Genomic DNA, 27,848 nt, shown 5'->3' on the forward strand with positions numbered 1-27,848 from the left:
GGTCATAAATTGAGGGGTCCCTGTAATTTCTTTCTTTCTGAAAAGTTTTAAAACTGTTGTCTGCTCAGGTGAAATTCACACGGTGGTTCCTAAACATATTGCCAGGCTCCAAAGCAAAGGTGTTGGGCTCACTAGCTTTTGGTCTCAGGTTACTATTAGAAATAATAGTATTAAAATAAGTAACAGCTGTAGGTTTTGCCATTTTTATGCTGCCTTTCTTTGCTTCTCAACTTAAAGGATCATTTGTAGGAAGTCCAAAGTTGTGTTGTAAAAGAGTTGCCAAAATTCAATCTTTGATATCTTTGTAGCTGTTTATTGTTCTCCCTCCGCCCCCCCCCCCCAAAAAAACCCCTGTCCTGAAAGTGCCTGTTGAGGTCCTAGCAAGCTGAAGAGACCATTTCTTTTAAGGAAACTCTGGTGACTGAGCTACAGTTCCCAGCATCCCTCACCATTGCACTGGATGATGGGGGATTCAGGCTGTGCAGTAATTTATCACGATTTAGCCCCTTCCCAGAGTTACTTCATTCTGTAGGAAGTTATCACCCAGCCCTCTCCCAGAAAAATGAAATATCCTAGGAAATATTGAAAAGGCAGAATATTTCTCTGGATGTGAAAAGAAGGAAACATGTTTTAAAAGACAGAATAGCTCCCTGTAGCTTCCTACCCATCCTCACTTGGTCAATGGGCCATTAAGAAGGCCAAGCTAGTCCACTTTACATAATAAAGAGTTCTCCCCTTCAGCTGCAGGGGGATGGGATTAAAGCATGATAATATTGGCCCCCAACTCACCACATGGCATCTGAGAACTCAACCAAACCTGGATTCAAAACACAGTCTAGAGAGTTGCCCCTGCATGGCCCTATGGGAGTCTGACAACCAATCAGAATACATTTCTTACACAGGAACAGGAAAGAGAGAGGTGGGACTGAACAGGTTATAAAAAGCCTAGCAAGCCCCTCCCTCAGCCCTTCTCTTCTTCTCCACCAACACTGAAGCATGTGATCACCTTTTCTGTTCAGGGCTCAAGCCATGTGGTCCTGTCCACCAATAAATCATCTTTCCAAGCAGCCTCCATGTCTCCAGTGTCTTTTTCCCCACTTGGAGACGAACCCAGAAGGACATTTCTTTCATCAATTCCTTCAGTCCAATGACTTCCTTTATGTTATTGCAAACTTATATATCATATGGAAGCCAACATGGTCTGGTAGAGCCAGTATAGCCTAGCACCAGGCTAGAAAGCAGGTGATTGTGAGTTCTAGTCCTGCCTTAGACATGAATGCCAACTAGATGACCTTGGACCAGTCTCTCAGCCCAAATCACCTCACAGGGTTATTGTTGGGAAAATAGGTGGAAGGAATATTAGGTATGTTTGCCACTTTGAGTTATTTCTAAAAAACAGGATATAAATAAATCTCTGTTAAACTAATGCTGATATTTATGCATACTGCATCTGCTTTGCTTATTGATGAGAATGAATAGGAAACTTGGATTAAGCTTGGGTTAATTCACAAGGCTCCCTTCTTCATAGCTACGGTATTTAAACTCTACTGCCATCAATATTTGCTGGAGAGAACTTCTGTTTGCAGTCTCTCATGGGGAGAAAAAAAAAGAGAATGGAAAATACAGATAACTTGTTTACATGTGGTTAGCCTTAAGGTGAAGATGCCCTCGGGTCAAACTTTAAGGTGACGTAAACAGACAAATTAGCTTTGCCAGTTTTCTTGGCAACAGCATGGATAAAAATTAGCTACTTCATTTTCTGAGACGTTTTCCTACTTCCATCCTAGTACTAACCAGGTTGAAATGAAAGAGGCTTAGTTGTGAAATACACGTCCTGGTGTAACAAAACATTCTGTTGTGAAAAACAGAATTTCACAGTCCAAATGACAGCACCATGCAGGAGCTGTTCTGCATCACAAGATAGGCGTATGTGGAGGGATGCAGCTTCTTGAAGGCAAACACATACCATATATTTCGGAGTATAAGACGCACCATTTTTCCTCAAAAAAGAGGCTGAAAATCCAGGTGCATCTTATACATCGAATCCAGTATTTTTTGCCTCCGAAGCCCTGCCCTCTTCACCAAAATGGCCGTGAATACTTTTGGAGGCTTTCAGAGAGCTCCTAAGAGGGCAGAAATGAGCAAAGGATGGGCCATTTTTTGCCCCCCTGGTCTCCAGCAGCACTCTAAGCCTCGATAAGGGTGTGCATGCAATTCTTTTGACAAAAAATGGGCCCGTTTTCACGAAAAATGGGCCATTTTTTGCACATTTTTGCCCCCCCCCAACCCCAGGAGCACTCTGCAAGCCCCCGCAAGGCTATTCATGCCTCTCTTAAAAAAAAAAAAAAAGGGCCGTTTTTGGGAAGTTTGCAGAGTGCAAAAACTTTTTTTTCCCTATTGGAAAGCTCTTTAACTGATTGATGAGAATTACATTGATCAAGCACTGTGCCAGCAGAAACAAAGTCTTAAGTCCTGCAGATTGCTCCAGAACATGGATAAATACACCTGGAAACATCTACCTACCCTCTCCCCCCTCTCCCTACCTACCTACTGTATTTCTCTCTCTCTATCCATCTACCTACCTACCTACCTCCCTCCCTCCCTCCCTCCCTCCCTCCCTCTCTCTCCCTACCTATCTACTGTATTTCTCTCTCTCTCTTTCTATTTCTGTGTCTCTATCCCTCTACCTACCTACACACTCACTCTCTCCCTACCTACCTACTGTATCTCTCTATCCCTCTATCTACCTACCTACTCTCTTTCTTTCTCTCCCTACCTATCTACTGTATTTCTCTCTCTTTCTTTCTCTCTATCCCTCTACCTACCTACCTACACACTCTTCCTACCTACCTACCTACCTACCTACCTACCTACCTACCTACTCTCTCTCTTTCTCTCTCCCTCTCCCTCTCCCTCTCCCTCTCTCTCTCTCTCTCCCTTTATCTACCTACCTAACTACTCTCTCTCTCCCTACCTACCTACTGTATTTCTCTCTATCCCTCTATCTATACCTACCTACTTTTTTTAAAAAAAATTGCCTCTTTACAACCTTGGTGCATCTTATACTCCGATGTGTCTTATACTCCGAAAAATACGGTAGTTTGTGTTTGAGAAGTGATTTAAGAAAGTAACATTAGTTACTGATTCCCAGTTCCTTATTTAATGAATGTTCAGAAGGGAGACAGTTTATGTAGCTCTTCAGCCCCAAAATAAGCCTTGGCCTGTCTTGTATAATACAAATTTATGGTTGTGGGGTTATCCTTTATAAGTTCTAAGATAATTATTTCTATTTTAAAAAAATCAAGATTGTGCAATATATTATTTCAGTGACCCTAGCAAATACACGGAGTGGGATGAAATGGTTTTAAATAATTTCCGATTTAGCAATCTGCTAATAATAATAAATATTAGGAAATCTAGGGATTGGGGTATGCATTCAAAACAGCCACTGAAGTTTACATCCTTATACCACATTTACAGAAAGTTGACCAAATCTATCGCAACTTTGACTACTGAGTTGGAAGGGCCATAGGATCTGTTAAGTCCTCGGGCTTACGATGCTGTCAAAAGCATTGCCAGCTGCAGGACTCCTCTGATTGGCTAAGACACGAGCAGCCTTTCAGTGGGAAAACACAGCCTTCTGATTGGTTCAGCCGTCTGACAGCTACTATATAAAGAGCTGTCAGACGGCCAATGTTGTTATCACTGGTTCAGCAGTTGCCTTGCGCTTTGCACTGTTACCTATTACAATAAAGGTTGTTTGTTACTGTGCAACTTGTCTCGCCTGCCTAATTCTCTATACAGAGCAGAATCAATCAATCCTTCCTTCCTTCCTTCCTTCCTTCCTTCCTTCCTTCCTTCCTTCCTTCCTTCCTTCCTTCCTTCCTTCGACTTATAGGGCCACCTCTCTCACACAGTGATTCTAGGTAGCTCAGAACAATCCATAAAACATAGCTGAAAATATACCCGTCCCCTATTCAGACACCAGACCAAGCATCCTTAGAGTTCAACCCTCCATTCAAGCCAGTGCTTGGGGGGAACAGCCAGGTCTTCACAGACTTCCAGAAGGCTAAAAGGGTAGGGAACTCTGATTTCCAATGAGAAGGCATGCCTCCTAAATCCCAACAGATGGCAACATTTACGGAAGAGGATTATCTAACCTCTTTGGATGGACAGATACCATCAGAGAGAAGTGGTCCCACAAGTAATCTGGGCCTGTAGCATGTAGGACTTTAAAATAATAATCAGCACCTGGAAGGGAAATGGAAACCAGTGCAGATAATGTAGCATTACAGTTGCCATTACAGTTGTGAACTGGTGCAAAGGTGTTGCTGGAAAATTTTGGTTATTTAATTAATATTGAACGCTTCCCCATGCAACTATGATCGTACATGCTGATTCTGTGGCAAGGAAGTCTAATGACAAAGGCATCACTATCCTTTAATGTCACCTAACTTGCCTGGTGACTATGAAACTGAAGCTATTTAGAGCCCTATCATTCATATAGATAGATAGATAGATAGATAGATAGATAGATAGATAGATAGATAGATAGATAGATAGATAGATGGGGAGGGAGAGGGAGGGGGGAGAGAGAGAGAGGGGGAGAGAGAGAGAGTGTGTCACAACCCCTGGTAAGCCCCAATTATGGGAGGAAGCTAACTGCTTTCATCATCTGTCAATCGGCTCGTCACAAGAGTCCATCACGACAGAAACCCAATATTTTTACTGTTGCCTTTGTTATATTTGTGTTTTTTATTTGTGCTGATAAATAAATAAAGGGAGACTAGTATAGATCTATTTCAAGCTATTTAGCTCTCATCAGCTAGCCATACCCTTACTAGGATTCGAACCTGTGCTAATTGGGGCTTACCAGGGGTTGTGACTCTAAATATATACCTTCTTCCCTGGCTTCAGCTGATAAGGAGGAGACCTGTGGCTTAATGGCTAAGACATTTGCCTAAGATGCAATACAGCACAGGTTCGAAATAGAAATAGATCTATACTAGTCTCCCTTTATTTATTTATCAGCACAAATAAAACACACACACACACACACACACACACACACACACACACACACACATGAATATATAGATCAGTTGCTTTGTATTGGCAGAAAGTATTATTTCTGTATCAAACAGACAAACTTGTCCTAAATAAAATAGCTTCACATTTTCTCTTTTTTCCTCTCTTAAAAATTTCAAATTAGGCAAAGGTGCTTTTTCAAAAGGAAACTGGACTTTGTTTTTCCATTTGCCTTTTGAAAAAGCACCTTTGGCACAGCCATGGCCTGGATCGGAGTTGGTATTCAGCAGGTTCTGATCAGTTGTGGAGAACCGGTAGCAGAAATTTTGAGTAGTTCGGAGAATCGGTAAATGCCACCTCTGACTGGCCCCATCCCCATCTATTCTCTGTCTCCCGAGTCCCAGCTGATTGGGAGGAAATGGGGATTTCGCAATAACCTCCCCTTGGAATGAGGAGGGAATGGAGATTTTGCAGTATCCTTCCCCTGCCACGCCCAACAAGCCACACCATGCCCACCAAGCCACATCCACAGAACCGGTGGTAAAAATTTTTTTAATCCCATCGCTGCTCTGTATGACTGAGAATCTCCATAATCAAATTTGCCAAGTATCCCAGCTTATTGTATAATTTTTACTTCCAAATGATAATATCTCTCCCCCGCCCCCCAGATCTGAAAACCCATGAACCAGTGTCATAATTAAGAGAATATACTCTATCTTTGAAATTCATGTTTTTACCTCTGCAGACATCTTCAGAATGGCCATACAGGAATAGACCTGTCAGTCCCAGAGTACCAAGAAATACGAGGAAAGATGATGTCTGGCCATGTGGAATATAATATTTTAGTAGTTACCCAGCTGGCTGTGTTCAAATCTGCCAAGCACAAATCCGAAGACAACATTCAGTTTATGGTAATGAAATCATTTGTAAATGTATTTTGTACGCAATTCGCTTCAAAACAATGAGAAGCCAAACTTATTAATTTCACTCCAGGCAACATAGATTAAAAAAATATATCATGAATTATACTATGAAAACAGACCAAGAATAAAGGAAGATAAATAAAATTAAAAGCGGGGAAAAGAAATGAAGCACAAAACCCAAATGTAGTAAAATCATTTCTTTGTGGATGGGAGAGAATATGAATAAAGCTATGTAGGATTTTTGAAGCTTCATAGCTAATGGCAGTGGCACCAAAGTCCTTCCTCATGAAGAATTAGGCACATGCCTGGTCTTAGCAAAAGGATAACATTGGATCTGGACTATACAGATAGTCCTTGACTTACAACCACAATTGACCCCAAATGTTCTGTTGCTAAGTGAGACATTTGTAATTATGTTCAATTTTATGACTTTTATTGCCATAGTTGTTAAGTGAATCACTGAAGTTGTTAGGTTAGTAATGTTGTTAAGTGAATCTCTGCTTCCCCATTGTCAGAAGGTTACAAGGGGGATCACATGTCCCCGGGGCACTGCAACGGTCATAAATATGAGTCAGTTGCTAATTTTGATCATATGACCATGGTGATACTGTAATGGTCGTAAGGGTGAAGAATGGCCGTGAGTCACTTTTTTTCAGTGTGGCTGTAACTTTGAATGGTCACTAAATGAACTGTTGTAAGTTGAGGACTACCTATCTCAGACAGCATATGATGACTGGATGCTTTTATTACCTTGAATACTGGATTGTTGGGGGAAATTTTCTCGGCTATGCTTACATTCTACGTGGAAGGGTTTTGCTTATTTTAGTGGAGGAATACTCAGTCGCGTACGATTAAATGTGAAATCTTAAATCCCAATGTGAGAGTTAAAGCTGAGTTGGTGTTGCTCTTTACACAACCAGATGCTGTAACAAGGTCGACTAAAAGCCCAAAGTTAATTTTTCCTAACTTGGGAGTCCTCCAGCTGTTTGGACTTCAGTTCCTAGAATTCCCCAGACAGCGTGGCGGTTACTAAGAATTCACAGAGCTCAGCCAATGAGAGCGAGCCAGAGTCTAGAAAGCCATCTGAAGTACTTTGTATTCTGTATTTGTTGGTAATTTTCCAGCAGTTTCCATAGGTTCCTAGCTCCTGTTATGAATTCCTTTAAAAGTATTCTTTCCTTTGTATTAAGCTGTCAAGGTTGAGATATCTGGCTCATCATAATCTTTTGAAAAGCCAGTCCTGGAAATAAGTGAGACTCTCTAAAGAGATATCTTCTTGTGTTCTGCATTAAATCCCACCATATCTGGTAAACTGCTGGTCAGATTAATAATTTGAATGTATAAGATTGCCCAACGGAGCTGTTTTTTAAAATTTAAATGATAAACCTGTACATGTTAAAACAGAACCCAACTAGATGACATTAATAAAGAAAATAAGGGAATAAAAGAGGGCCATAATGGCAAACAATCATGCTACAACTTTATTAAACGCACTCCTATTCAGATGGATATACACTTCTGCCTATGCCACAGCATGGGAAAAAAGCAAAGTTTTCCAAAGTTCTTTGAAGGGGTCATATTGTTAGGTCTTTGATGTTGGAGCCTACGGGGTTGGGTTTTGTATTGTATGTTTGTATTGTATGTTGCTGTCGTATGCATTTTGTTGTAAGCCAATTAACGAGCAATGTGTGTTTGGGTTTACTTTAATTGGAGAAATGTTGCTAATGCTGTTCCAGATAACAGAACTGAGGAAGGGAATTCCAAGTGCTGCTTCAGTAGTAGGGCAAGATCCCAAAATGCAAAGTGCACTACAGATGGCTTCCAGATTTGCACAGCTTGAGAAACATCACTCAAACCATAAACACACTTCTGCACACTTATTCCGCTCAGCTGCTTTGACATTATTTGGATAGAGGTGGATTTTCTGTAGCAAAATGAAGAAAACCAGACTTCCATTCTTTTGATAGGGATAAACATGGCCAGTTCCAGCAGAGGGCACTCAAGCCCTGTTGAAACTGTAATCATGTTGGCAGGATGTCAGCCTGAAATCTGAAATCATGATTTCATGCTAGACAAAACCATTGAAGCTTTTCTAACAGTTGTGTAACACTTTGCTCTCTTTTGAAACCAAAGGGTTTTCCTACATTTGTATGTAACTTGCATTTATTCTATAATAGAAGGTAAAGAGGTTTTTTTTTATAATGTCACAGAATAAGTTTTAATTCTGTAAACAAAGGCTAATGTTTGAAACAAAGATTGGGTATTTGTTCTGTTTCTCTGATGAGATGCTCAATGCTGCTCTGAGCTATAGGATACAACATGGCTCAACACAATGTTTAAAACACTGCTTTATCTCTGCTTTCAGTCTTGTTTAGTTGCCTTTTAGCCACAAAATGGCTTTTCTTCTTCAGTTAGCTTGTAAATTATCAGTGGACAATGGAGCCTTAGAAAAAGTGTATGCTCTTTATTCAGAGTATTCTTTGTGAGCATTGCTGGAGTTAATAGTTGTAAGAGATCACCACTCCAGAAAGAGGCAGTAGAATTAAACAATGTCTTAGCTTAAGGGGACCTTCTTAAACAAGCCTCTCTCAAGAACCCTAGGATTCCACAAGAGATCATGATTAATTTCTTTTTTAAAAAAAAGCATTGTCCTTTTAACTTCCTGTGCCACAAAGAGCTAAAGTTTGAAGTGTGGTGGGTATTTTTACTCACTGTCTGTGACTCTGCTTACTTATCCTGCAAATGTTCTGCGAGCTGTAGGTATAATACCTTTTATGTATGGGTTCCCTGGGACTTGAAAATTATTTCAAAAGTTCCTCCAGGGGGGAAAATGTTGAGAAAGGCTGGTTAAGGCCTCTGGTTCAATTCCTTGTTCAGTGTAGGAATCCATAAAACCATCTCAAGCAAATGCCATCCAGCCCCTGATTGAAATCTCCCAGCGCTCACCACTGCTTTTGATAGACATTTCCACTGCTTAATATTTCGTCCTATCAGGAAATTCCTCAGTATTCCTCCCGATTCTCCCTGCTTAATTTTTTAAAAAAAACCATTGGTCCTTACAGTGGTGGGTTCCTACTGGTTCGGACTGGTTTGGCCGAACCGGTAGTGGTTTGGCAGCCTGGGTCTCTGGAACCGACAGCGACCCAGGCCTGCCATGCCCCCGAACCGGTTCTCCGGGCCTCGGTGGCGCCATCTTGTTTTTCACTTCTGCGCATGTGCAGAACAATTGTTATTGCACTGCGCATGCACACGTGGCACGCACACGAGCGAACTGGCAATAGTGCCTGCCAGAACCCACCTATGTCCTTATCATGCTCACTTTTAGCAAAGAACAGGTGGTTTCCTTTATGCATGTGATCTCTTTTAGATATTTGTAGATGGCTGTCCTATCTCCTTCTAATCTTCCCTTTTGCTATCTAAATGGGTTCCACCACAAATCCGCGAAGCCCTTATCCGCGGAGACATAAGCGCGAAGACTAATTAGCGCCGTTAGAAGCGCTAAGGAAAAACGCGACCCTACCGCGATGACATAATCGCGGAAGGCAAATCCGCGCATTCCCAAGCACTCAGTACCCTAAACCTAACCCTAACCCTAAACCTAAACCTAACCCTAACCCTAAACCTAACCCTAAAACAAACCCTAAAACAAACCCCTAAACCTAATCCTAACCCTTACCTTAATTGAAATCGGCTTTCTGCTGTGGCGCCGTTTTAAAGCGCCCTTCTGTTGCCGCGCTGTTGTCGCGGTGGTGATGACGTGCGGTGATGACGTCGCGGCTTTAGCGACGTGCTTATATCGCCGCGGATAAGGGCTTCGCGGTTTTGTCGTGCCACGATCTAAATGTGCCTGATATAATTCTTCCTTTACAGAGATTGGCTTCCCAAACACTTGTCATAGTTGTCCTCCAAACCCACTCCGTTTCTCTTTTAAAGCAGTTTCCCCAAACTAAGCACACAACTCCAAGACGTGCTTTTCCAATGCAGAGTACACAATAAAACTACTGCCTCCTGTAATGGATGCAACATGCCCATGTTTCTAAGGGGCCAACTTTGCCCTGGCCTTTTCAGCTCTTGTATTATATGCCTTACTCATGTTCACCTGGTGATATTTCGTGCATACCCGACTGCCAAACCTTACCTCTCCAGTACTGTACCTATGTATTTGATTTATCCAACCCAACTGTTGGACTTTATATTTATCACTCTTGAACATAGTCCTGATGGAACAGACTCGGGGCTTAATCTGTCAAAATAACTTTGCAATGCAATCTTGTTCTCTAAGGCAAAGCTCCCGAGGCTTGCTGTAGTCAGCAAAAGTGATAAATATCCCGTCCATTCCATCCTGTAAATTATTTATAAAGCCATGTTTTAGTCATGGAGGCAAAAATGGCCTTTTGGGCAATGGTCCCCCTCCCCCTTTCATCTGCAACACACACTAGTGCAGTGTTTCTCAACCTTGGCAACTTGAAGATGTCCGGACTTCAACTCCCAGAATTCCCCAGCCAGCGAATGCTTGTTGTTAAATTATTTGAATCCCACCACTGCTCTGGATCCAAAAGAACCAATTGCCTGGGCCCCTGATCACTGCCCTGACTCTTGCCAGTACTCACAGGGGCATAAATATGATTATGTTCTTTTAGAGCAGGAGTGTCAAATTCAAGGCCAGCGGGCTGGATATGGCCGGCCCACAGGGTGCTTAGATCTGGCCTGTGGGGCTGCCCTAGGAACAGTACAGGATCAGCCCATGGTGCCTCTACCAGCGAAAATGGAACTAGTGCATGTGCACACTGGAAACCGCAAGAGCGTGCATGTGCACTGGGTGGCTGCTCTTCCGGTTTCCAGCGCTCCCGTGTGCGTGAAGATCAGCTGGCGGGCACACTGGAACCCGTAAGGGCAATGGTTTGCGTGCCCAGAGAGATGGCTCTGTGTGCCACTTCTGGCATGCATGCCATGGGTTCGCCATCACAGCTCTAGGTGATACAATAATTTTGAGAATATTAATAGTCCCGTTTGCTGAAATCACCAAGTTCACCTACTGCAAGAATGGAAATTTACAGTAAATGGCACAGATCTATTTTTCTAACCCACAGAACCACTCCCGATTGGCAATAAATTGGCACCTTTAGTTATGTACACTAACATATAAACTTTAAAAGAGATCTATTAAACCATGACCCGTCAAAACCGCGCTCGACTAAACCGTGCCTGATTAAATCGCGTCGCTGACGTCATCAACAGGGCGACAACAGCCAGCGCGGAGAAAGAAGGGCGCTTTAAATAGCGCTTTGAAAGCAAGCCAATTCAGCTTAAGGTAAGGGTTAGGTTTAGGATTAGGTTTAGGATTAGGTTTAGGGGGGTTAGGTTTAGGTTTAGGGGTTAATTTTAGGTTTAGGATTTACAGCGTGCTTCTGTCTCCGCGCTGTTGTCGCCCTGTTGATGACGTCAGCGACGCGGTTTAGTTGAGCGTGGTTTTGTGGTGGAACCTATTAAACTTCTGAGAGGCTTAACACATTTATGTAGTTTATTCAAGGTCACTAAAAAAAAAAAACAACTGAAAATATTACCCCTACTTATTCCTGGCCTAGGGTAATTGCCCACATATGATGCGTGAGAAATGTTGTATTTTCTTTCAGAATTGTTAGTGTGGTTGGTTGCATGTTTATGCCTGTCGCTTAGAATGAATATTTTTCTCCCTACGTTACAGGTTTCTAAGAAGTACAGTGATATTGATGAGTTTTATCAAAAACTTGTCACACGTTACCCACAAACCTCTCTCCCGCCTTTGCCAAGAAAAGTGCTTTTTGTTGGAGAATCGGATATTCGAGAACGAAGAGCTGCCTTCAATGAGATTATGGGATTGATTTCTAAAGATGTGGTTCTCGCATCAAGCCCCGAGTTAATGGAATTTCTGGGTAAATTAAAACATTCTTTACATTGAGTGGAGTTTTAAGAAATAGGCCATGGATCAACTCTTGGAACTTTGCAAAATCAGCAGCATTCCACTTAAAATCTACGTTAAATTCCCATTGTCACAAATATTTAATGGAGGATACTTTTGGTTTGCTTCCCTACCAATATAATACTACAAATGCACAGTAACATGTTGTCTGGATGTGAGGATGTTAGGTTTCCGAGAATGTTAGTTTCTGGGGGATACAGAAATAGAAAACTATTGTTCAAACGGGACCTAAGTAACATATATTTATTGCCACAAATTATTTACATGGTGTGGAAATGTACTGGTTTTCACATGCAAAAGGCTCATTTTGTTCCAGAATAAGAATACTGGGTAGCTGTTGGTGATACTCATGTAGAGAAATAATACCTGTGTCAAGGGGGTGAGCTGCTACGGGTTCGCCCGGATTCAGGAGAACTCGTAGCTAACGTTATGGCCGGTTCAGAGAACCTCCAAATCCCCCCTCTGGCTGGCCCTTCCCTTCCCACTCCACCCCTCCCTTCCCAGGAGTCTCCACGCGACCCATTTTGGATGTGAGGTAAATGCAGGGCATGTGTGGAGGCTCCGGGAGGGAGAAAAACAGGGCTCATGGAAGTTCTGGAAGCCCAGAAACGGGCCCGTTTCCAGCCTCCAGAGCCTGGGGGAGGCAGTTTTTGCCCTCCCATAGGCTCAAGGAAAGCCTCCGGAGCCTGGGGAAGGTGAAAACTCCCACCCCCCCATGGTGCAGGCCACGGGCACCCAACAACTGGGCAGAGAACCCTTGCTGAAATTTTTAAAGCCCACCCCTGCCTGTGTCTGTTGTGTACCCTTCCATTCATTTTTCTCTGCCTCTTTTGTCAGGAACCAGATCCGCCAGTGTGATTGATGTCAAGAGTAAAAACCTTCCCAAGAAGGAAGAAGAGGATGAGGACCCTGAAGGCTTTGATTTTTTCAAAGAGGAAAAAATACCTGATGTCATTTCTCAATTCAGTTCGTTTAAAAGCCAGGAGGCCAAAAAGGAAACAGAAGAGGAAGAGAGTGACGTGGATCCACTTGGCGTCCTCAAGTATGCCCTTTTTCAATTTTGTTTTTCCTACATTAGAGCTAGGTACGTGGTAGCTCAGTGGCTAGGATTGCAGTTAAGCTAAGACTAAGATCAGTAGTTCGGCAGTTCAAATCCCTAATGCCTCTAACGGAGTGAGCTCCCGTTACTTGTTCCAGCTTCGGCCCACCTAGCAGTTTGAAACCATGTAAAAATGCAAGTAAAAAAATAGGAACCACCTTTGGTGGGAAGGGAACAGTGTTCCATGCACCTTTGACATTTAGTCATGCTGGCCACATGACCATGGAGACGTCGTCAGACAGCGCTGGTTCTTTTGGCTTTGAAACAGAGATGAGCACCGCCCCCTAGAGTCAGGAACGACTAGCACATATGTGCAAGGGGAATCTTTACCTTTACCTTATCCCATCGTATTTATGGTTGTGTAAAACTACAGAGGGCTATCAGGCAGCCCCAAAGTGTTAGGTTCCCGCCCCCACACCGCCTGCTCTTTGCTGTCATCGAAATTCTGAATTTTTGCAGCCAAGTTGAATTCAGAATTAATTTCTTAAAAAGCATTTTAGAATTGCCAATAGTTGTTCTGAGGGTTACTAAAAGAAATGCAAAACAACTGAAATAAAGGGAGGGGGAGAATGTAGTTTGACTGGTGAAAGTTCAAACAGCGTTGGATGATTCAATAACTTTCTGCTCATAGTTAAGAAATGGCAACCAGTAAAAGAGTTGAAGTAATTGCTATTATTTCACCTTTTTTTGTAAGCTAGCACAATCAAGGTTGTGGACAAACAGAATAAAAATACAGAATACAAGAAAGGCATGCATGTAATAGAAATCTCCTAGATGGCCAGTAGAAACCTTTCATCTTTTGCAAAAGCATGGCAGAATAGTATTGTTTTAACAGCTGCACAAATTATCAAGGGGAAAGGGAATCTTTGAAACTCCAGGGGCAAGAATCAGATGTTTGATATATGAAACAAGATAGTTTCCCATATTTTATGACAGTATCACTTTTATGTATTTATTAACACTCAGAAGCATCCTCCGAGTCTGACAGTGTACAATAAATCAAAATAAAGGTAACAGTAATATAGAAATACAAGAACAGTAATAATTTTTTTAAAACTGTCAAACTCTTACCACCCATTTCTGTAACGAGCCGAGGTGGCGCAGTGGTTAAATGCAGTACTGCAGGCTACTTCAGCTGACTGCAGTTCTGCAGTTCGGCTGTTCAAATCTCACTGGCTCAGGGTTGACTCAGCCTTCCATCCTTCCGAGGTGGGTAAAATGAGGACCCGGATTGTTGTTGGGGGCAATATGCTGACTCTGTAAACTGCTTAGAGAGGGCTGAAAGCCCTATGAAGCGGTATATAAGTCTAACTGCTATTGCTATTGCTATTGCTAACAACAACAATAAAAGAAATATTGATGACCGGTATGAAATAAATGCCCTTCTGAACCATTCAGTATTTAAGGCTTCTTAAAAGCTCAGTAGTGATAAAACGAGGAGAACTGGTAGCGGAAATTTTGAGTAGTTCGGAAAACCGATAAATACCACCTCTGACTGGCCCCGCCCCCATCTATTTTCTGCCTCCTGAGTCCCACCTGATTAGAAGGGAATGGGGATTTTGCAGTAACCTTCCCCTGGAGTGGGATGGGAATGGAGGTTTTACAGTGTTCTTCTCCTGCCATGCTCACCAAGCCATGCTCACCAAGCTATGCCCATCAAGCCACATCACACCCACCAAACCACGCCCATCGAACCGGTAGTAAAAAATTTTGAATCCTGCCACTGATCCATATGTTACTGGATCAGTAGGAACCACTGAAGCCAGTAGCTATGTAGGTACCCAAAGGCCAAGCCATTTTGGATTTTAAAGATTAAATAGCAATAGCACAGGCTTATATACTGCTTTATAGTGTTTTACAGCCCTCTCTAAGCAGTTTACAGAGTTATTCTTTTGGTTTTTTTTAAAAATAGCCATTCATACACTGGCACTTTAAGTTGTACCCGGAAGCATTATGGTAAAGTATTGGTATTAATATGTGAACAGTAGATCTCATCCATCAGTGACCAAACTGATGCACTTTGGATAGGGTGCAGTTTTCAAAGTACTTTTCGAAAGAAGCCCTGTGCGGTGTGCGTTGCAGTAATCCAATTGGGAGAGGACAAGGGCATGAGTTGCTCTGATCAAGGCCTCCTAGAGATATGTAGTTAGAATTAAACCTGCTTAAGTTCCTTGATGAGGCTGGAAGGGCAAACATGAAACCTGACACCTATCAGATATTTTTTTCTGCATTATATGTTAATACCACTTTATAACGCCTTGGTAAGGCCACACTTGGAATACTGCATTCAGTTTTGGTCACCAGGATGTAGAAAAGATGTGGAGACTCTAGAAAGAATGCAGAGAAGAGCAACAAAGATAATTAGGGGACTGGAGGCTAAAACATATAAAGAACGGTTGCAGGAACTGAGTATGTCTAGTTTAATGAAGAGAAGGACTAGGGGAGACATGATAGCAGTCTTCCAATATCTCAAGGGTTGCCACAAAGAAGAGGGAGTCAAACTATTCTCCCAGGCTCCTGAGGGTAGAACAAGAAGTAATGGGTGGAAACTGATCAAGGGGAGAAGCAACTTAGAACTGAGGAGAAATTTCCTGACAGTTAGAACAATTGATCAGTGGAACAGCTTGCCTCCAGAAGTCGTGAATGCCCCAACACTGGAAGTCTTTAAGAAGATGTTGGATAGCCATTTGTCTGAAATGGTATAGGGTTTCCTGCCTAGGCAGGGGGTTGGACTAGAAGACCCCAAGGTCCCTTCTAACTCTGCTATTGTGTGTTGTATATATAATTCAGGATCACTTGCATGGGCCTTGTTGGTCGAATCTAATTTGAATCAAAATCCAAAACTTTTGGAAGGGAACCAATTTACCCATCATTGAATTTGATTTTGCATTTACCTTCTCCTCCCTGAATACTCTAGATGCAGAATACAGAATAACAGAGTTAGAAGGTACCTTGGAGGTCTTCTGGTCCAACTCCCTGTCCAAGCAGAAGACCCTACACCATTCCAAACAAATTATTGTCCAATCTCTTCTTAAAAACCTCCGATGATGGGAGTACCCACAACCTCTTCCAGAGTCCAGCATTAAAATTTAAATAATTAGTCCAAATAAACTTTCTGATCTAAAAGATATAGAAAAATTTATTATTCTGGGATCACCTGCAGCAAAGAAGTAGCAGAATTTAATTTTAATTTAATTTAATTTTACAGTCCATATTTTTAGAGAGACATGGGACTTGACTGTGGGAAATTATGTTCTATTGTATTTTCAATATACGTCAGCTAAGAAGTCCCCAGTAGTAATAGTTGCTGACCCCTCTCAATTTTTAACTTTTGCTTTCTTTTACTCTTTTAAAGTATCTTATTTCTTTGTTGGTTTTTAAAATTTCTTAGTTTTCAACTTCTTTGGTTTTGAGTGTGTTTCAATTAAATGAATATTCTTTTCTTCAAATATTGGGTTGTTAATATGCAGTATTTCTATTTGTGTCATCTTTAGTCATTTTGTAGAATGTAAAATTTTATAGAATGTAAACATTAAAGTTAATTTGTTTTATTAGTAGTGTATGTTTCCTGCCTGAGAAATATCTTCATTCTAGATCAGAAGAACAAGTATATATCAAGTATATATTAATGGAAATTCAAAATCTGCGTGAGATAGAATAATTTAGATTAGGAGTCTCTAAAATTTGTGGCAGAATGAGAAATGACTGAGCCAGAAGGATATTTTTAATACTTGTGATTAAATATTTTATTAACTATATAGGATTTGTTAACTATGGCTCTGCTAAACATTCCCTGATGTTCTCCATAAGTGTCTGAAATATGTTTTTAATTTATCTGTGGATTAGATAACTATGACTAGAAAGTTTAATCAAGCTTAGATCCTTTTTTACATTAAAGCTACTCCAACTAAATTTAAAATGGAAAGTGTTAATAAGCTGATATTCTTAAATTTAGTTTGATGGCCCTTACAGCATTTAATCCTTCACAGCATGGTGTGTATGTGTGTATTCAACTTCCCATTAGACTTGTTTCCTATTTGATTATTTTTTTAGTACTTCACTCCTAAGTGATTTGTTATCTGGAGCTGAGATTTGAGTCTTGAAGGAGAAACATTAAATTGACTGCAGTGGGAATTGGGTACTTAAGTGTGGATGATAAAACAAGGAGAGATAGAGTCAAGAATGAAGGGGGGATGAATGAATGTTGAACCAGTACAAAATGTAGTAAGATAGTTTGGTCATATAAGGAAAAGGAATGATGAGTGAAGCACAAAGCAATTATAAGAGGAAGAATACAGTGAGGGAAAGAGAAATTTAAGGAGGCTGTGGCTGGAGAAGTTGATGAAATCTCCTAAAAGAGAGAGGCGGAAAAAATTAAAAGAACAAAAAAATCAATTACAAAATGGTGCATGGATGGGATGGAAGCAAGATGGATCTCAAGAACTGAAAGATATGAAAATATATATTGAGTGGTGTGGCTGCAAACTAGATTCAGTTGGCTGTCCTATTCTTTCCTTTGTTTGTAATTCCTTTGGCTGCTGCTTATTTTGTTTATGTAATTTGTATAATTTCACTTATCCTGAAAGGAAGCATGCACATCTAAACATTTGAAATTTATCACTGAATGAAGAAATATGCATTTTCTGAGATCGTGTAGGTAAAAAAAGTATACCTTTAGGACAGTGGTGGGTTTCAAATTTTTTTAGAACCTATTCTGTAGGTGTGGCCTGTTTTGTGGGAGTGGCTCGGTGGTCATGTGACCCGACGGGCATGACTTGGTGGGCGTGTGACTGAGTGGGTGTGGCCAACTTGGAAAATATGGTGAAACTCACTTAACAATGCTCTTGCTTAGCAACCAAAATTTTGGGTTTAATTGTGGTCATAAATTCTCTTTCTTTTCCTTCCTTCCTTCCTTCCTTCCTTCCTTCCTTCCTTCCTTCCTTCCTTCCTTCCTTCTGTCTCTCTCCCCCTCTTTCTTTCGTGTCTCTCTCCCACTTTCTTTTTCTTTCTTTTTCTTTTTTCCTTTCTTTCTTTCTCTCTTTCTCTTTCTATCTGTCTCTCTTTTTTCTCTCACTCTCCCTCCATTCCTTCCTTCCTTCCTTTCTTGTGTGTATCTCTCCCCATTCCTTCCTTCCTTCCTTCCTTTTGGAACGGGTTCCAAAAGGTACACTAAATTTCACGAACCGGTTCTGGCGTACCAGTGCGAACTGGGAGAAACCCACCCTTGCTTTAGGATGAAAAGACAATTCCGTCCTGGATTTACAATCTTGGGTGGGTGGATGGATGTATTTACACTCTATTTATGAGATGGCTTTTGATCAACATAATGGGAAGACTAATAAGAATATTTCATATGGTCAGGGTTGTTTAAAAAGCTAGGCTCTTCTCATATAATAAAATGTTTTCCTCCTTTTTCTTTCTTTTTGTATTTTTTCCCCACAATTTCTTTTTCTATATAGTAAAGTAACAAAAGAAAAATAACCTATCATATTTGGGCTGTAAAACTTTAGATGTTTACAAGGTAGCAACAAAAGGATATGGAATATTCTCTGGGGGTCCTTGGTGTTGTTTGAGCTCAGCTGTGTGTTTGCAGATATTTCATTGCACCACAGAACATGCATCCCTGATCATCTCTATTGATGTAGGGAGCAACAAGGGAAGCCTTTAAGAACTGCTCTTTGAGAGCACGTCAGGTGCCTTGAAGCAGATATTCCCAATGGAGACAATATCTTCCATCTTTTCTAAGGGACAGGGTTTGTACCATATGAGGGCAGGAGGCAAGGGGTGTGTGTCAAACTGATAAAAGCAGCATTGTGGCATTGCCCTGCAAGATCCATCCTTTTGTACATCTGGCACACCCTCACAGATATGTATGAAAGAGCTGAACCTTTCAGCAAATACTGTGGTGCTGCTTTCATGATTCTGGTGAAAATCCTATGGTTGCCGATCAGTGGTGGGATTCCAAATCTTTTCCTACCGGTTCTATGAGAGAGCGCTTCGCGTGCACGCAGCACTCAAAGTCCACCCACGGTGTCAGCGCTGGTGAGCTGAGCTGTTTTTTTAGCTCAGCGGAGGCTCGGCAATCCGCTCTGCCGCGCGGATCAGCTGAGCTAAAAAACAAGGGAATATAGACAGGGAACGACGGGGGCGGGAGGGCAGGGCCAACCAAAGGTACTATTTACCGGTTCTCTGAACTTTACTCAAAATTTCTGCTACCCGTTCGCCCGAACCAGTCCAAACCAGTTGAATACAAACCTCTGTTGCCAATGAATAGGATTTGATGGAGGGATTCGGGAAGTCCTTAGAATGCCACATTGTAGTTTGAAAGTCACTATTCATTTTAAGGTAAGCAATTAACTGCATTAAAATTGATCAATGCTTTGGGCATTTTGGTTATCACGTTGTCCTAAGCAATTTTGGCTTTTGAAGTAGTTTCTATGTTATTTTAAATAGTAGAAGAATATGTGAGAGTAGGGTTTTTTTTATAATAAACTCATTTAGTAACTAATTGCCTGGATGATACCCTAAATAACAAAAATAAAAGGTTGTCTTGATGTACAGGTAGTCCTCAGCTTATGACCACAACTGAACCCAGAATTTCTGTTGCTAAGCGAGACATTTGTTAAGTGAGCTTTGCCCCATTTTACAACTTTCGTTGCCACATTTGTTAAGTGAATCAGTGCAGTTGTCAATTTAATAACCCCGTTGCAATGTGAATCTGGCCTCCCCGTTGACTTTGCTTGTCAGATGGTCGTAAAAGGCGATCAATGTGACTTCAGGACACTGCAACGGTCATAAAAATGAACCAGTTGTCAAGCCTCCAAATGTAAATCATGTGACTGTGGGGATGCTGCAACAGTTATAAGTGTGAAAAATGGTCATAACTCATTTTTTTCCAGTGCAATAGTAACTTCGAATAGTCACTAAATGAACTGTTGTAAGTGAGGACTACCTGTATAAATTGAAGCCTGCGTCTGCTTTGGCCAACAGCTCAGAGGTCCTTGGGTTGTTCAAGTAGGTTGCTGCACAGTTTTTGTGATTTTACTTTTGACGTCCAAGTTACAAGCCAAGTCCTGAAAGGGGGGGGATGACCATTAACTAGGACTAAGTGACATCAGCCCTGTCATACTTCCAATCCCGGCCACTTGTCAAAACCATCACAATGGGTTAGTAGCTTCTCAGTTCTATGATTTTTCACTTGACCTTGGCTTCTCTCTTTCCTTCCAAGCATGTGTTTTTATCCAGCACTTATACAGTAAAAAAAATCCTAATAAAAATTCTCCTGGAACACTTGGTTTGATCAGGATGCACAAAAGTGAGCTTATAGGCAGTTTATCTACCCAGTATTCTATCTCCAAAAGTAAGATATTATCGAAACTATCCATAAACAGATATCTCTAAAAATAGGAGATATTTCAGAGGTGGGTTCCTACCAGTTCGCACCTATTCGGTAGAACCGATTCGTCAAATCTACCGAACCGGTTAGAAGAGGTTCCACCAGTGGACCCGGAAAGCAGGCCACACCTACAGAAGAGTTTCCAAAGTTTTTTGAAACCCACCACTGGTCCTTGGATAGGATTATTCTACACTATCATGCTCATATTTATAAAACTCAGTGCCTCTGTGAAAGGTAAGGATGACTGCTGCATTTCTGGCGCAATCAGAACATTGCGTGTGTTGAAGTTGTTTTAACGCAAACCAAAGATGCCTTTTAAAAAACAAGTTTACACCATATTCTCATGCATGCCAGTGCTGTGTGTGAGGTAATTTAAGGTGGTTCTGACAAGTGTCATCGGCATCTTCATATCCGGTCACATTGGCGGCAAGCCACTCCCATCCGGTCACATGGGCGACAAGCCACTCCCACAAAGGAGGTCACATCCACAGAGTAGGTTCGAACAATTTTTGAAACCCACCACTGAGATATTAGGATTTATTTAATTTTTCCTGAAAAGGAAACATACAGTATATGAAATGTGATTCATTGTTAAATTTGTATGCTACCCAACTCCAACAATTCTGGTAGCTTACAAGAAAAAAAGAATATGAAAACAAAGAAACGAAAATGAAGAATAAATTATAATGAAGATGATAAAAACTGGACAGACAGGAGGGAAGGGAGGAAGGAAGGAAGGAAGGGAAAAAAGAAGGAAAGGAAAGAAACAAAATAAGTGCAAGAGAGTTTCATTCACTCTCCCTGGGGGAAGAGCCAAGCCTTCAAGTCATTTTGAAACACCAGCAGGCTGGCAGCCATCTGGATCTCAGTGGGAACCTCATTCCAGAAGGCAGGCATTGCTGCAGAGAAGGCACACTTCCCTGATTCTGGAAGGAAATGCATCAGCCCTGACAGATCAAATTGGCTGGGCAAATACTATGGGCTGTGATTTTTCTATAGTCCCTGGTGGGACATAAAGGTGTTACTAGGTAAATGCAAGTTTGTGTCATACTCTTGTTGGGTACATGGGCTGAGTCACATTGATTCTTTGGACAGTAGAAAAGTGGTTGGCGAGTATCTTTTTTGGGATGGGGGTGGGGGGAGATTTTGCTGTTTTCCAATCTATTCTACAGCCCTGAGATTTTAGCATAGATTCCCATCCAAGAATCACTCAACTTTGCTTAGATTTTCTCCCAAGATAATGACAGTGTTGAAAGATATAGGTATTTAAATCTACTTGACGAGCTCTTGGTCTAATGGACACAACCAGTGATGGGTTTCAAAAAATTTTGGAACCTCTTCTGTAGATGTGGCCTGCTTTCCGGGTCCACTGGTGGAACCTCTTCTAACTGGTCCGGTAGATTTGACGAACCGGTTCTACGGAATAGGTGCGAACTGGTAGGAACCCACCTCTGGACACAACCCAACAAGAATCCAGCAAATACAGAAACACCTCTTCATGTTTCCCCCCACTCTTTTCAGTGCACTTTGCCATTTACTGTAAATGACAGTTTCTGTAAGCTGATAGGCAGAATGTATCTTGATAATGGATCAGCAAAAAACATCTACATGCCAATTCAGAATAACCCAATAATTTCCCCCTCTGTGTTGGGGAAAAAAAACCCACCATAGGTGCCAGGTAAGAGCAATTATCACAGTTGTGATGATTTTACAAGTTTCCCTGAGTATAGATGGTAATTCTGATTTAAAAAAAATATATATTAGAGTGCTCTTGCAGGAAGTTTGTTCCTGCAGTGCCAAATAGTACTTTAGTCCCAATTAACTCTCATTATTTCTTGATTTGGTCTCAAGGGAAGATTGTTCCTACAGTGGCGAACACTCTTATACCACCAGTTACTAATATATTGCTGGATTTAACCCCTTTAGAGTTTAAGAGCAGCATGCATGCAGGGTGAGGAAATAGCAGAAGAAATACATGAATAAAATCAAGTTTGTAAGCCTCGGTATGTATGTATATTTATTTATCAAATTTATATAGTTGTTCATTTCATCAAAAGGGACTCTGGGCAGCACACAGCAATCTACACTAAGAAATAAATAGTAGAGAAAAGAAATATAGAAAATCCTTAGGTGAAGTGAGAAGTTGTGCAAGGCTCTTCCTAACAACGATTGACACCAAAGATGGCCAAGTCCCGGCCTGGAACCATAAAGTCTCCATATCTAGAGGAACTTAGTCTTGACAGAGTTCAGCTGAAGCCTGTTGCTCCCTGCCCAGAACCTCAGCCTCCAGACACCAGGACATACATCCATAGCAGAGGTGGGTTGCTAATTTTTTTTACTAAGGGTTCCGGTGGCTCCTGCGTGTGTGCACCTGACGCTTCTGTGCATGTGCAGAAGCATCCAGGTAGGTGGGTGGAGCCTCCTGCCGCCAGTACTACTGGTTCATCCGATTCGGGCTGAACCGGCAGCAACCCACCTCTGCTTCATGGCATCACTTAATTCACCAGGGTGGAGATAGCAGCAGCAGCAGCAAAGTGGTGAAACCTCACCCCATGGCAATGGTTGTGTTCACACTTAAAGTAGCTTTAAGTCATCCGTAGCTGCACTGAGGTTTCCTTTCTTATCTAGATGCATTTGTTATGCTTCTCAGCTACTCCATCATAAGTGGGATCCAGTGGTGGGATTCAAATAATTTAACAACTGATTCTCTGCCCTAATGACTGGCTGGGTGGGTGTGGCAAGGGGGTTTGACAGGCAGCACTTGGCCTCCTGCACCCCCCTGGGAGCAAAAATGGGCCGCGAAGGGCTACGCTGCATCCCCCATGTTCTGTTTTGGGCCTAGTAGGCCTCCCTGTAGCCTCCTGGGAGCAAAAAGGGGCCACGGGGGGGCTGTGCTGTCCCCCCCGCGCCCCATTTTGGATCTAGCAGGCCTCCCTGCCGTTACCTGGGAGCCAAAATGGTGTGTGGGGAGACTCCTGGAAGGGGCGGGGCCAGCCAGCAATTCAATAACCTGTAGAATATTAGTAAAAACTCCTAAAGGGCCAGCAACAGCCTATGCTGCGCCCTGATTGGCTGGGACGCAGCATAGCCTGTTGCTAGCCAGCTAACACATTCTGATTGGCCGAGGTACTGCGTCAGCAGTTGCTGGACAGTACCCGGCTCCCTATTGGTTCCCCGTTTTACAAACCGCATATAAATACCTTGGCGCGGATTCTGCTTCTTTGAATCGCTGTCATCTGTTCGTTCTCTTGAATAAACCTTTGCTGTTTGGAGGTCCTGGCTCTGGTCCGCCTTCAATCTTCAAAATAACCGGTTCACCTGAACTGGCCCGAACTGGCTGAATCTCACTGGTGGGACCCATTCCATTCCTATTGGCCACTTTAGGCTGATTGCGGCCTGGCCACTCTGCCTTAACCTTTAAGTGCTATTCTGTGTTCTGGTGAGGCCAGCTGGAGGACCTGTGCCCTGCCCTTGTATTTGCGAGAGACACAGCTTTGTAAGAGGAATCACTTATGAACAACTGTCTGGAAATGAATGATCATCTGTCAGGCGGAGTATTTTTAATTACAATGAAGGAGGACGAGGATTTTTGAACGAGTAGTAAATCCATATTGACAAATGACCTAGCAAGCATTGCTGGGTGCAGGAGAGGAATTTCCTTCCCATCATCACACATATTTCAGAAATAAGGGATTCAAACTAAAGTCTCTAGGTCAATCCAGGAAAGGTGGCAATCCTACATTTAGGCCTGTGAATATTCTTTTTAAGCGTTCAGAAAAAAAAGGACATGTATAGCTTTGCTTTGTTTGAACTTTTAACCTAAATCAGCAGGAAAGCATATTTTTATAGCTGTTATAGCTAGTATATCTGCACATAATTATACAGTGAGCTAAAGGTCCATCAGTTGTAGCATTACATTTCCAGGAAAATATTTCAGCCTCAAAATAAATCTCATTTCCAAGTTCTATCAAAATCCGCAGCAAGCATTTTTAGGGCAATAATTTTAAATGCTTAACGGGGGGAAAATAGTTCTCAATGTCACAGAGACTTAAAATATCCCACAAAAACAAAACAAAACAAAAAAAAAACCCCATCCTTGCAAAATGCTTTAATGTCCTACTTTTTTTTTTTTTTTACTGTTTCTATTGTGTTTTCCCTTCCATGAATTGTGTTGCAAGTTTGCTGCTTCAATTGTACAAACTAGGAAAAAGTGAAATTGAGAGATATCAGTTATTTGTTCAAAGCTATAAAATCTGCTTGGGTCAGGGAGTTTGCCTGTCAAAATAATTACGTTATGGTCCGCAAAAAGAACAACTGAGTTTACAAAAATGTTCATCTGCTCCAGCATATCAAAACTTCCAATGGTGGATCTCTCTCTCCGTCTCCCTCCCTCCCTCTCCCCCTCTCTCTCATATACCCTCACTCTTCCCTGCACTGAAAATAGGTCTAGACCAGGGGCGTCAAATCTGATTTCATTGAGGGCCGCATCAGCATTGTGTTTGACCTTTGAAGGCGGGGTGGGGGTGGCCAGCTATATGTCACTTGTGTCAGGGGTGCCTGTGATCGTGGCACGACAAAACCGCGGTCCACTAAAGCGTGCCCGATTAAAGCGCGTCGCTGACGTCATCAGCAGCGTGACAACAGCGACCGCGGAGAAAAAAGGGCGGTTTAAAAAGCGCTTTGAAAGCAAGCCGATTCACGTTAAGGTAAGGGTTAGGTTTAGGATTAGGTTAAGGGTTAGGGTTAGGTTTAGGGTTAGGTTAAGCATTAGGGTTAGGTTTAGGGTTAGGTTAAGGGTTAGCGTTAGGTTAAGGGTTAGGTTTAGGGTTAGGTTTAGGGTTAGGGTTAGGTTTAGGGTTAGGTTTAGGGTTAGGTTTAGGGTTAGGTTTAGGTTTCGGGGGGTTAGGTTTAGGTTTAGGGGTTAATTTTAGCTTTAGTGCTCACAGCATACTTTTTTCGTCGCGCTGTGATGATGTCAGGTACGCGGTTTCGTCGAGCGCGCTTTAGTCGAACGCGGTTTTGTGGTGGAACCCCTGTGATGGCCCAAGAGTTCTGCCAGCAAAAATGGCTGTTTCCAGGGTGGCCCTGTAGGTGAGATCTAAGCACCCCGGAGGCCAGATCCAGCTCCTGTGCCTTGAGTTTGACACCCCTGGTCTAGACATTGACAGTAAAGATGAGTGTGTTTGTGAGAATGCAAGTCAATCGCATTAGGACTCTTGCCTTGGGCAGTGGGTTTGACTAGAAGACCTCTAAGGTCCCTTCAACCTTATGATTCTATCAGAAATCTTGTTCCTGACATCCTTTTTCTACCCAGAGAAGTTCTTCTTTCGGGTGCTTGAGGACGTGGCTATTTTGCTACGCCACAACCATTTGGGGTCGGCAGCTCATTTGTAGGGCAGAATTGGCTAGACATCCGCAAATTCACATTTGTAGCTTAAATTCTACAGCCGCTTTTGTAGGCCTTCCACCTCTCTTCTTTTTTCTGTAGTGTATTTAGCTATCAGCCAGTCTTTTGCAGCTTCATTTCACCCACTCATTCTCACTCACTCACTCAATCAGAATAGAGCTGGAAGGGACCTTGATGGTCTTCTAGTCCAACCCCCTGCTCAAGCAGGAGACCCTATACCATTTCATATATGAAATTGGACGGTATGATGCAATGAATGTTCAGTGCAGTGCAGTTCAGCCTGAGCGAATGACTTTGGGAAAATGTTTCTTTGAGTGGGTTGGTGAGACAATAGAAGTGGTTAATGGTTTGGTTTTTTTTTTTTACCAAATGCAGCCCTTTTGAGTCCTCATTCTTAGACATTTTAAAAAAATCTGAGTATGATGGGAAAGGCCAATCTTCGGTGAGGTGACTTTTCATCAAAAGGACCAAAGGCTTGGAGACTTGGAAAAAGAAGGGGGAAAAAAGAATTTTGAGAGGTTATTGTGTTCTAAAGAGGTCAAGCTGGAGAAGCGTTTGTAGCCCCTTTGCAATTTGGGAGCAATAACCAAGTACCTTTTCCTTTTTAAAAAAAATATTTTTAATTGAACAATTTTCTTCATTTTGTGTCACAATTTCAATCTTTACAACACTCCGGTATCGATATATCTCATATGTACATATGTTATTTACATTATTCTTTGTTTCCTTTTATGGATGTATCTATTTTATACAGTATGGCATTATTATAGTTACATCACTGTTCTGACCCCCCCTTGTCCCACACCAACACACACTCCGAGCCAAAGATAACTTACGGCATTTAATTAACAGACAGACAGGTCCTTGGCAACAAACCAGCACAGACAAGCTTGGGCAGCAATAAACACAGATAAGGCTTGGCAGCAATCCAGCCTGCCAAGCTCACAATAATGTTCTCCGACATTAGTTCCTGCATTGACTTCTGCAAGAGGGGCGTGTGCACAAGCCGTCCTTTTATAGTCTGGAGAGGAGCCTAATGACCATCAGCTGAGTGCAATTACCTCCTGTAATTGCGCAACTGTTCCTGATGCCTATTAGCTCTTTGGTGGCAGGAACAACTCACTGTTGACGTCCGGATCACTCTCCCTTGTCTCCTCCACACTGGTCCAAGGCTCAGGCGCCTCCTGATGGCCAACCAGCCTCTCTGCGCCCTGCTCGGAGTCGGAACCCTGTCCAGGGTCCTCCACATCCTCCAGAGCCAACTCATAGGGCCCCTTGCTGTCGGAGTCTGGTGGCAGCTCCAACGGCTCCTGCTGGGCCACAACACATCACTATATATATTGCATTTTTGTCACCTCTTAATTTACTTTAACATACTTGATCTTTCTATTCTCTAACCAACTATACCATGTGTTCCACATCAAATAGTATTCTGTTTCTCCTCTTTCTTTTATTTACATTATTAGCCTATCCATCTCTGCACATTCTAACACTTTTTAAAATCACCATTCCATCATAGGGGATGCTATCGTTTTTCCAATTTTGTGCGTATATGATTCTGGCCAAGCGGGTACCTTTTTCACAGGACAAACAGACATGTGCCACAGCATATTTGCCTTCTTTCTTCTCGAGCCATGGAGCTGGGGAGGGGAGACCTTGAAGCCTATTTTGTCTGAGAGGATTGATGATAATAGCATGACTCAGCTCTTCCGCCCCGAGGATTCCAAATGTGCATTACCTCATCAAGTGCTCCCAAGGCTTCTGCCTGTGAGGAACAGGAAATGTTGAATCATTCGATTCACAGAGCTCTTTTGTTGACAGTAGAAAGTGTTAATGGGAGTGGATTTCAATTGCCTTTTGTTCATCCCTCCCCTTTCCCCTTCTAATAAGCTTCAGCCCAGTTGGGCTTTTAAAAGCCTTATTCGCGGTGTGTATGTAGATAATTGTGAATGTACGGCCTCCTCCTTACGAATAAAGTCATTCAAACAAATTGGCATTGACGTGGCCAGTACTCTTCTAAGTATCCTTTGCTGGTT

General features: G+C 42.1%; 1 protein-coding gene across 1 annotated transcript in view; it reads left to right on the forward strand.

Annotated features, from left to right (window-relative positions):
* Positions 1 to 27,848, forward strand: part of HS1BP3 (HCLS1 binding protein 3) — a 48,647-nt gene that overhangs the window by 1,177 nt on the left and 19,622 nt on the right. Inside the window, exons 2-4 of the mRNA XM_087716967.1 lie at positions 5,774 to 5,939; positions 11,656 to 11,863; positions 12,748 to 12,952. Of these exons, the coding sequence (XP_087573093.1) occupies positions 5,774 to 5,939; positions 11,656 to 11,863; positions 12,748 to 12,952 (579 nt within the window). The remainder of the gene's footprint in view (positions 1 to 5,773; positions 5,940 to 11,655; positions 11,864 to 12,747; positions 12,953 to 27,848) is intronic.

This window comes from Thamnophis sirtalis, unplaced genomic scaffold (assembly GCF_051295495.1).
Source record: "Thamnophis sirtalis isolate CommonGarterSnake01/CBP01778 unplaced genomic scaffold, rThaSir2_p1.2 scaffold_5, whole genome shotgun sequence".
NCBI classification, from domain to species: domain Eukaryota; kingdom Metazoa; phylum Chordata; class Lepidosauria; order Squamata; family Natricidae; genus Thamnophis; species Thamnophis sirtalis.